This window comes from Haliotis rufescens, unplaced genomic scaffold, assembly GCF_023055435.1.
Source record: "Haliotis rufescens isolate VD_foot unplaced genomic scaffold, xgHalRufe1.0.p SCAF_7, whole genome shotgun sequence".
Classification (NCBI taxonomy): Eukaryota; Metazoa; Mollusca; class Gastropoda; order Lepetellida; family Haliotidae; genus Haliotis; species Haliotis rufescens.
Window position 1 is genome coordinate 32441055 of NW_025964361.1, and position 11387 is coordinate 32452441.

The 11387-nt window shown below is 38.7% G+C and overlaps 1 protein-coding gene across 1 annotated transcript; it reads left to right on the forward strand.

Annotated features, from left to right (window-relative positions):
• Positions 1 to 499: 499 nt before the first annotated feature.
• LOC124146026 (short coiled-coil protein B-like) lies at positions 500 to 10680 on the forward strand. Its single transcript, XM_046516065.2, has 6 exons — positions 500 to 596; positions 716 to 944; positions 4115 to 4192; positions 7200 to 7286; positions 8684 to 8840; positions 9122 to 10680. Exons 2-5 carry the CDS (start codon positions 881 to 883, stop codon positions 8824 to 8826), a joined length of 372 nt encoding a protein of 123 aa, XP_046372021.1. The 5' UTR covers positions 500 to 596; positions 716 to 880; the 3' UTR covers positions 8827 to 8840; positions 9122 to 10680.
• The last annotated feature ends 707 nt before the right edge of the window (positions 10681 to 11387 follow it).

The following is an 11387-nucleotide window of genomic DNA, read 5'->3' on the forward strand; positions in this document are numbered from 1 at the left end:
CAGTTGACGCTGCTGGGAAGTTTGATGCTAGTCATGTATAAATTATAACCAAAATTATTTGATCTCTTAACTGCAAATTATAATGTTTATCAATCTAGCAGGAAATGATACCCAAAATTCACAGGTATGATGTCTTCAATTCACAATCACAACGACTAGAACAGGACATATCTTCAACAAATTGTACATTTGATAGACATAATTATAAACTTGGCCTGTTGTTGAATGGAGTTGGGATGTTGGTTCCTGTGTTCATCAAGATGAATATTTAGCATCACGTCATGTTAGTTGATGAAATGAGTCCTATGCCGAGGAGAGACAGAACAAGGTGCCGATTGTCACCACCAAGATACAATAAATAATATACTGCGATGGCCATCTTGAGATAGTTTGAAGGCTTTTCGTGTTTTATTGATACAGAGGGATAATATTGACACTGAAGGGTGTGTTGAAAACGTTATACAAGTCCGTTTAAAAGCTTTTCATATTCTAGATATTTAAGAAGTTGTAACGTAGGTAAAAGCATGGATTTTGACAAGTGCCCGTGACGTCATTGTCACGTGACTAATCCAATATGGCTGACAAGTTGTGAATGAGTGAGTAATCCTGTTTATTATCGCTATTCACACGTCATGGCATCTCTTTACGCGATTAATTTCGTTGCACCGTGCAGTTTAATTCAATTTACTTTTGTAAACGCAAGTTTCTTTTCCAGGTATTACCCAGTATCTCCATTATTCACCGATACGTTTGCGAACTGAAGTCGCCAGTTTTCTGGGTCCTACTCATAACACGGAAGTGAGGGTAGGATTCTGCGGGTATCACCATCCTTTTGGGTATCATCAAGTTAAATTAGATCTGACCAACACACTTCTTGAAAATGTCCAACGAGGATTCAAATGGACATCTGTACAACGTCCCTCTGTCCAGTGATAGCGAACCAGGTAAATGAATAATTTATGAAAATTATGGCACCATGTTTATAATGTTTATGCTCGACCACGGAGTACACTTGCAAGCATGGTTCCATAACATTGTGTGGTGTGTTTTATGTAACATTCTGTGTGTGTTTTATGGAAAGGTCGTGATCGAATGCTATATTAAGCTCGCAAGTACACTGTCAGAACAATGTCATATAATTGATCCTATATTGAGACTGAGAGGAAGGTGTTTTCTTCCCCCTTGAATCAATGCAGATTGGAGTGAGCTGGTACAATATTGTAAAATAAACAAGTGTTAATAAAGAGTCCAAAAGAACTGGTAAATTTATTTTATAGACAGTGGATCTTTGTATGCTTGTATTGCGTAATCACAAAGACACATTGATTTTTATAGCAATTGGTTTGTTTATGTTTGTGAATAGAAATGTCTTTTACTTTTGCACTTTTCTATTCTGATATATTCAGGCTTGGGACATTTCCATCTAAATTCAGAATAGTGTCATCTTTCAACTTTTTGATTATGATGTATTAAAGTTTAAAGGGGCACTGATCTAACGCAATTCCCCGGGACTGGTTGTTGCCTTTGTTATTGTTTTTTCCCAGTGAGTACCCGGATGTATAGCAGAAATCTAGACTAGTTCGCAACCTCTGCTGCGCCATTCGTAAGCGTATTAGTCACTTTTATGGGTAGTAATAAGGGCGTATGGTCACATTGATCAACAAAATGAAATACAGTTTTCGAGATAATAAGGAAATGTAGGTATCTTTGTGGGTAGCATCGGTAATGGTGACGAAGTTTTGATAAGTCACTTGCTTGGCAATTTTTCGATTTTCGTTTACACTATTTTGACTTGTAACACAAAGTAAATATTTCACTTGAGCATTGCTTTTTTATAGTGTGTATATTTTTTTTACTGTCAAAATGTGTAACATTTTCAAATTTATTAAACGTCTAAATATTCAGTTATTTTACAAAGTGACTGAAAAACATTTCCATATGTATTATTATAATAACGAACTCCAAACATTTTGATGTTTAATATCATCACCAAGATGAAAATGTTACGTTGAAAAGTACATTTCTATGTTGTTTGGCTTCTAATCCTACATAATAATCTGTTGTGATGTTTGTAGGCCCTTTTGATCGTCTTAATCAATCTGGACAGATTTTTTTAGTCAAAAACACATTTTATAAATTGCCTTCGAGAATCACATTTTACAAATTGACGGTAATATATACACCCTTACAAAGGAAAAGACCTGTGAAAACAACGTCTATTGCGCATTGAAGAATTTCCCAACCAAGACGTAGAGAAACAAGAACGAATCGGTTCAAAAGAAGGAAAACAAAATGCAAATACTGTAATTACAACCTACCAAATTTATGTGTATAAATTTTAGGCAGCTTCCTTGTTCGAGGAATGTATCCACACAAAGGAACAATATCCCACTTGTCTGCAGCTGTACAAAGAAACTTATTCGATGTCACGTGTCTCTGTAACAATCAAATATTTTAAAATATATATCGTTTCGGGATATTATAACCCGTGCGCGTTTCTCAACTGATCACTTAGATTGTTTCAGGTGTTTCACATAGGTGTCAAGTCTCAAGGGTCGGCTGAGAAAGCCCACGTGACAACTATTTTCATAACGTCCACGGTTCCTAAAAAATCCATTAAGTGATAGATAACAATGATCAATCAATCAATGTATTATCAGTTAACCCTTTGAACAAAGTATGTTGTTTTTACACCGGCACTTCACGCCATGGTATGAGTATATTCCCTTTGTTTTAGTAAACCTAGACATGTAAACACTCACTTTAGACATATCAACTGTGCAAGATAACAGTGATTAATCAATCAACGTATTTTCTGTTAATCCTTTGATGACTAGGAACGATCCGTTGATTTACAAAAAAAGGAAATTAACTGATCATTCACCTCTTGCTGGTCTGCCACGTGCATATTACATAACACACATTTCACCTCACTTCAAACCTGGATTTAGATTGAATAATTACCCCAGACACAATAAATGCCAAATGGGAACCTTTGTCAGGTAATCTAAGTGGTGCTACCACTAATTGTACCTGTAATAAATTCATTAACTGAGCATCAAGTGAATGACGACAAATACATAAGTGTAGGGTTATACGAGAAAACATGGTTGAACAAGGGAGTAGTAATCGTATTATCGACGCAATCCAAAATCCGAAAATGCTTTCACTGCATGGATACTTTTTTTAGTATTAAACTATAACCATCTGGGGTATTTCCAAATGACGACATCCGATGAGCTCCGCCGTTCTTTTTGTCTGTTTGTTTAGGCTGAAGAAATTAATTAACATGCGCCCTTTGTCGAAATCTTTATAGATCACAGTTAACCAATCAGTGTTTATGCAAAAATGCGTAAAACAAATAAAACCTCCAGCCTCCAAGTTTATTTATCTGTCCTTGCAGACGGTAGCCCAGTCTCTGGTCACGCTCAGTTGCGTTACGTATCATCCGGGTACTCAGGGGGGGGAAACAATAACAAAGGCAACAACCAGTCCGGGGAATTGCGTTAGATCAGTGCCCCTTTAACATATGTTTTTGGATTTCTATTATGCCTTCCTCAGCAAAGAAAATATATTGTTATAGTCTCTTTTGTCATTCTTCAGTCACATGCCTGTATAAACAAGCACATAAGGTCACCCATTGGTACCGAATTTCATGTTACTATCTTTAAAAATAAATCAAATAGGTAAAATATGTCTATATTTCGGGTGTATCACAACACCATTATTAGTACTTGATGATGACCTTTAATAACACACTCAGTAGACATGTGCAGTTATCTTGCCATGTTAACAATGTTCACACAACTTGCCAATGAGATTGAGGTTTAGTCACAAGACCAACTTGTTTTGAGATTGTAATTTCACTCAGACAATAAGATGTAAGATAATGTGTTTTTTTCACCGGTTAGTTGCATGAGCTTCAGTTAAAAACATCATTGGTTATTAACTTCTGTAAGTTATTTTGACATTACCAATAATAATATACATATGAAACAATGAAAAAGAACAGCAGTATGTTATGTTTCCAAAGGCTTTATGTTGACTAAAAATGTTTGTTATTTATAAATATGAACTATCGGGAATGATTAATTTAAACTTTTCTCTTTTTAAGGTGAAAATATTGATAAAAACAAAGCTATTGTGGAACAGGAAAATACCAAAAATGATGGATTTACTGGAACAACACACAGTAAGTATTTAGCCACCTCAACTGCTCTAACGAGGAGGGGGCACAGGTGGCCCAGCCATCTAAGGCGCCGCGATTCGCTGTGCAGAGTTGCGTCCCTTAGGCACGCCAGAAATCTATGATTGTGGGTTCGAATCCCGGTTTGCCCCGATTATGTTTCTAGGTTTGTCAGCACCATACCCGTGGTCGTGGGTTTCACCGAAGTGGTAAACGTCTGAGACCTGCATCACTTCAGGCTTTCCTCCCACATTAAGCTGACACGCCGCGATATAACTGGAATACTGTTAAAAGCGGCGTTAAACCCAACTCACTCACTCACTCACTCTAACGAGGAGAACATCCTTTAACGTGCATATTATCATGATTACATATTATCATGATTACTGCACAATGAATTGACACCATGTTTCTCATGCAAATGATATGATTGTCTTAGTGTGAATATTATACTCTTTTCATTTATACAGTGGTACAAGATAAAATGTTCCATTGCAAAACGTTTACTGTACAAAATTACCCATTTCTTGAGGAGTTTGGTGTCTCAATCGGGCCCATGGACATTCTTAGGAAGTCATTTTTGTTTCCAGTATATGTCACAATAGTCACTACATAATAGTGCGTATCGGGGATACTGGGGATACTCATCCCTACTAACTAGCAACTGCCTCCGTGGTGTAGTGGATACAGAACCTGCCTGGAGAGCAGAAGGTCGCTGGTTTGATTCCCGGCAGGGTCATACCAAAAGACGTTAAAAGCTGGTATTTGTTGTTACCCTGCCTGGCGCTCAGCATTATGGGTATAAAACAAGGACTTACTGTGTCTGAATGAAGTATCATATTAAACTCTAGCACGGTACCTCAGTGGGCTAGCACTATAAAAACAGACACTAGTCCATACTTGTTCGAGCAGCTTCATACACACGCTCACATGTCACTAGGTAAGTGCAATAATCTTCATCATGACCTTGGACCACATTTTACCTGGCCTCTTCAGTGGAATCTCAGCATTGTTGAGGCAAATACGAATGCTGTTATTCTGATGTCAATCAGTATATTACCCGGTAGTCATTTTATGTTAGTTGGTCCAGCTTATATTTGGAATTTTCCCATCGACATTCCCGGGATAGAATATTGTTGCCATCAACCTATGCTGGTTGTCCCTCGTGGGGATTCTGGGTTACAATGGGCCCACAGCTACCTATGGTGGTTGTTCCTCGTGGGGATACTGGGTTAGAATGGGCCCACAGCAACCTATGCTGGTTGTCCCTCGTAGGGATTTTGGGTTACAATGGGCCCACAGCAATCTGTGCTGGTTGTTCATCGTGGGAATTCTGGGTTACAATGGTCCACAGCTACCTATGCTGGTTGTCCATCGTGGGGATTCCGGGTTAGAATGGGCCCATAGCAACCTATGCTGGTTGTCCATTGTGGGGATTCTGGGTTACAATGGGTCCTCAGCAACCTGTTCTGGTTGTCCCTCGTGGGGATTCCGAGTTAGAATGGGCCCCTAGCAACCTATGCTGGTTGTCCATTGTGGAGATTCTGGGTTACAATGGGTCCCCAGCAACCTTTGCTGCTTGTCCATCGTGGGAATTCTGGGTTACAATGGGTCCTCAGCAACCTGTGCTGGTTGTCCCTCGTGGGGATTTAGAATGGGCCCCTAGCAACCTATGCTGGTTGTCCATTGTGGGGATTCTGGGTTACAATGGGTCCCCAGCAACCTGTGCTGCTTGTCCATCGTGGGAATTCTGGGTTACAATGGGTCCTCAGCAACCTGTGCTGGTTGTCCCTCGTGGGGATTCCGAGTTAGAATGGGCCCCTAGCAACCTATGCTGGTTATTCCTCGTGGGGATTCTGGGTTACAATGGTCCCCTGCAACCTATGCCTGTTGTTGGGGATTCTGGGTTAAAATGGGTCCCCAGCAACCTGGGCTGGTTCTCCTACGAGATGACTAGGTGGATCGGATAGTCAGGCTTGATTCATTATGTGTCATGATACCACACAGCATGGGATATTGTTCTTGATATCAATCACTAGTTTGTCTTGTCCTGATTTTTATTTACAGTCATATAGCTAGAATATTGCCGAGTGTGTTAAACACAAAACAAATAACAAGTTTGACATTGTTGGTCTTGTTGAATTATATTTCATTGTCATTTTGTTTAGCCTGTAAGTGTATGTGCAAAACTGTTTTACTGAAAATATTTAACTGCAACAACAGTTGTGGGGTAGCCTGGTGGTTAAAGTGTTCGCTCATCATGCCAAATTCCTGGGTTCTATTCCCCAGGGGGGTACAACATATAAAACCAATTCTTGTGCCAACCGAACCGTGAAGACCCGGGGTAGAAAAGGTCTTCAGCAACCCATGCTTGCCATAAACGGCAACTACACTTGTTGTAAGAGGCGACTAACAGGATCGGGTGGTCAGGCTTGTTGACTTGGTTGATGCATGTCATTGTATCTCAATTGCGTGCGTGGATCGATGCACATGATGTCAATCATTGGATAGTCTGGTCCAGCCTCGATTATTTACAGACCACCGTCATATAGCTGGAATATTTGCGGAGTGTGGCATTAAACAACAAACAAAACAAAACAAATCTTGTCTCCAGCCATGGTATTGCATAATAATTAATTGTACACTATACTCTGTTATTAGTGTGAGCCTTTTTGGCTTGTAAGATATCTGCAAAAAGCAAGGCAGTTTCAACCACCACCTGTGTTGGAGGGGGGCGGTCGGGTAGCCTAGTGGTTAAAGCGTTCGCTCGTCACGCCGAAGACCCGGGTTCGATCCCCAAACATGGGTACAATGTGTGAAGCCCATTTCTGGTGTCCCCCGCTGTGATATTGCTGGAATATTGCTAAAAGCGGCGTAAAATCAAACTCACTCACAACATAGGAATTCCATTATTGATGATTAAACTTTATTCACAGTGTGACATGAATATTTTATGATCATGATGATGTCCATTGCCACTGTCACTTGTGAAAGTTGAATGTTATCCTCCCAGGTTTGGACCCAGACATCAACCCCGATGAAGAGGAGGAGAAACAGAGACTGATCACCCAGGTGCTGGAGCTGCAGAACACGCTTGATGGTGAGGTGAAACTTGTGTTGGGTGGGGCAACGATGAGTCTTTCAGTGCATTATGGATATTGAGAATTGAGAAATATAATAAAGCTAGGCTGGGCAGCGTTAGAAATTGGCACTAGTCCTGTAGTCCTTGCCGAAGTGATGAATAGTTAAGGTTCCAAAACGACTAGTAGAAATTTGGCATTTTTAAGGGGTTTTGCTGTATGTTATCATTATAAGGACTAGTGGACAAAAAATGTTATTTATTTCCATTGCTTGGGATGTTATTGTATGTCGTCATATCGATGTAATGATCAATTTAATGTTCATTCTGTACTCATACAAATTTATGAATATAGAGTCCAAATGAATTATTCACTGCCCCAAGAACGTTTGCATTTGTTGAGATTACCATGGTAATGGACGATAAGAAGGCAGAAATTCAAAGTTACATTTGTGACATTTAATGGACCAGTCTAGTTCATATGTAACATTAAGTTGATAAATTGCTGGTCTAAATAGGATCTTTTTATCTACACACATACAGTATAACTAACTTTGTTATTAATAGACATACCGATATATATCGTGATACTTTAGAGTCAACATATTGATACTAAACTTTCCAATCAATGACACCCTCATCTAGGCATAACTGAACATTATGTATTAGATGATGGATATAGGTAACAAATTAATAGTTAGATCAGCAGGGTGATTTAATTTAATGGGTGGCATCTTTGATTTCGCACCAATCATCTTAGAATGCCAGGTAGAATAGAAGCTTTGACTCATGGGACCCGTGAAGGTCCGGGGTAGAATAGGTCTTCAGCAATCCATGCTTGCCGTAAATGACGACTATGCTTGTTGTAAGAGGCGACTAACAGGATCGGGTGGTCAGGCTCGCTGACTTGGTTGATGCATGTCATCGAATCCCAATTGCAGGGATCGATGCTTATGATGTCAATCACTGGATTGTCTGGTCCAGACTCGATTATTTACAGACGTCCGTCATATAGCTGGAATATTGCTGAGAGCTGAGTTAAACAACAAATAAACAAACAAACTCTAAGTCATGGTAGCTGATGGGTGGGACTAGTATTCATATTTACTTAATAAGACAGAGGAATAACACTTTTAATATTGTTTATGTGTGTATGCAAAATTGATTACATCTGACCAATATGTTATCAAATTATTTACGTTTGTTTCTGTTTTGTTATCCAGCCAAAATATTAATGATAGTGTTAATTACAGCATGACATGTTTCATTAACTTCATGCTGTATCTGTAGACATGTTCGAGGATATGAGTAAGGAAAACAGGTAAACTTCACATTGCTGTAGTGTCCTAATCCTTTGTGAAAAGTGGTTACTGGGTTTAGAAGTTTGTGTAAATAACTTTTCCTGATCCTGTTTTCAGATTTGTCATCTCGTGTTGACACAGTGAAGGAGGAAAATCTGAAACTTAAATCAGAGAACCAAGTCCTTGGCCAGTATATTGAGAACCTAATGGCGGCAAGCAGTGTTTTCCAGTCAACTTCGCCCAAATCTAAGAAGAAGTAAATGGCACTCCACTGGTAAGTGTCCAGAAGAATCTGTTACATTGTTTAATGGTTCTACTATTGACAAATGATCAACAAAGTAACAAAGAATAACATAAAACAGTGTCAGTAAAAAATGACCAAATCACTATTCCAAAATGATGTAACAGGGTGGAAGGGAGATAACTCTGTATGAATTTGATGAACTTGTTGATAATACCTTAAAGCTGACTTTCTTATGGTACTCTTGTATTTTATGATATTCTTTATCATTCATTATGAATTCTAATAGGTCTGTTTCTTTTCTATTTTTTCAGATGTGGAAATCCTTTATACCTGTGATCACAATGTGTACAGATGCTAGTCAGACGGACAGAATCTCCATTGAATATTTCTGGTGTATTTTCTACAGTGTATTGTGATTAAACTATCATCCGTATTTCACAAAACTAGGACAGTTGGATCAGTATTTCCATATGAAGGCCTGATCCTTGTAATAGAGAAATATCTAGCATAACTGAAAATATTCAGAGGATATGTGCAATAAAGTATTTTGAAATATTATCATGCGTAGCTCTGACAAGTTGTCTTTATCTTTTATAATTTCTTGAAGTAGTCATAAGCACTATTGTATGTATATTGCATGTTGTGATTGGGCATGTGTACATATTTGCACGTTATACTATAGGAAGGGCTATGGCTGTGAATGTAATATAGCTTGTGTCAATGACCGTCATATTATGTGGAATGGGACCTTTCAGGGGCCATCTCAAACGTTTGTGCACTATTTTTGGAAATAGTGACTCCCTGTATGTGAAATTGAGTTCAATGCTGGATGTACTACTGTCTGAAATTTAAAGTGGTAAATTTTCTTAAAATTTGTTATGTTTTGTAATTGCATTTGATAATTGTTTGATTATCAGGACTTGAGCAAATGCTCCATATTTTGATTTTGTTTTCCATACTGACCTAATATATGCTTATGATGTTGTGTTGTGATTAATGTCTTTGTGGTAAATATTTTCAGTAAGCACCATTTGCCGAGGGCATTAACTTCAAGATGTTTTTCTATACTACATACTGATGTACTCCATGATAATCAAATGTTGTGATCTGGCCATTTTTGGTTTCAGACAAGATGTTAAGACAAATATTTTCAAAGTACCATATCTCATATGTCGGGTAATGTAATGACTGGGATTGTTTAGTTTTTCTTTTTCTGACAATGTATGAACATTTTGTCAAGTTGGGTACTGATTAACCAGGGACAATTAACCTGTTAAGTGATTACTTATCACTTAGCAAATACTCTCATTCCAATTTTATGGTACCAATTGTGAGACTTAAAACATTGTTATTTTCCATTATCACAACTTTTTCTGTCCAAATGTTATTGTTCCCAAAACATGCTAATGATAAAAAGGTTGTCTGTAAGAACCTTTAATCTTGATGCAATGTACAGGGATTGTGAAGAAAATTACATCAATTTGAGGGGGAGGGTAAAGGAAGAGCTGCTACTGCCATCATCATATTTACAGCTGTAATCTTCAACATTAAAGCATAATGAGATCACACTGCCCCTTATAGTGAGAAGTTGCATCAGTCTGAATGGTTTGCCAAGATTCATTCAGTATAAAAGTATTTATGCTTGCCAATACAGTGTACAAGGTTGAATGTGCATGTTAGCTTCGGCCGACAGCTTTTTTTAAGTACGGATCTGTTTTATGTCACTGTTTACTGCTTGGTTATTACAGAATTTGATGAGTGTGTGTTATCATTTCTCCATCTGTGTGTTCAGTTGAATGGATGGTTTATTATATGTATTTGTATTTAAGTCTGTCATGGTATCAACATGAATAAACTGCTTTTCACTTGACAACTTGGGAATGTTCTTGCTCGATGTGCCATGCTGACTCAGGGACATTTCAACCTACCCAATATTCAACCATACATGCTGTTTTCTTTGTATGACACTGCACAAGGTAGTATTCCAGCTATATCATGGTGGCCTGTAAATAATCAAGTTTTGGACAGACAAGCCAGTGACTACACAAACGTCGTTAACTGTTAACTGTCAGCTCACATTTAAGCCAATAGTTGCCTCTTACTACAGAGTACTGGGAACCTATTTTAACCACAATCCTTATCTGTGCCCAAACCCTGTGAGTCGACTCGCCCAAATAGTGCTCTTTACATCATTTTCCATGGATTTTGGTGTTATCATATGGACTACTGAGCTTACTACTTGGTCTTCGGAGCAGTGGCTCAAGTCACAGACTTGCATCTCAATGGGTCCTCTGAGAGTGATTGAGTGAGTTGGGTTGGGTTTAACGCCGCTTTTAACAGTATTCCAGTTATATCACGGCGTGTCAGCTTAATGTCGGAGGAAAGCCTGAAGTGATGCAGGTCTCAGACGTTTACCACTTCAGTGAAACCCACGAGCACGGGTATGATGCTGACAAACCTAGAAACATAATCGGGGCGAACCGGGATTCGAACCCACTATCATAGGTTTCTGGCGTGGCCAAGAGACGCAACTCTGCACAGCAAATCGCAGCGCCTTAAGACGACTGGGCCACTCGT

Excerpts from the sequence above, each read along its gene's own strand:
- LOC124146026 (XM_046516065.2), top strand. The coding sequence starts at position 881 with ATGTCCAACGAGGATTCAAATGGACATCTGTACAACGTCCCTCTGTCC. Across the intron at positions 945-4,114 it reads GTCCAGTGATAGCGAACCAG|GTGAAAATATTGATAAAAAC; the intron begins GTAAATGAATAA and ends TCTCTTTTTAAG. Across the intron at positions 4,193-7,199 it reads ATTTACTGGAACAACACACA|GTTTGGACCCAGACATCAAC; the intron begins GTAAGTATTTAG and ends TTATCCTCCCAG.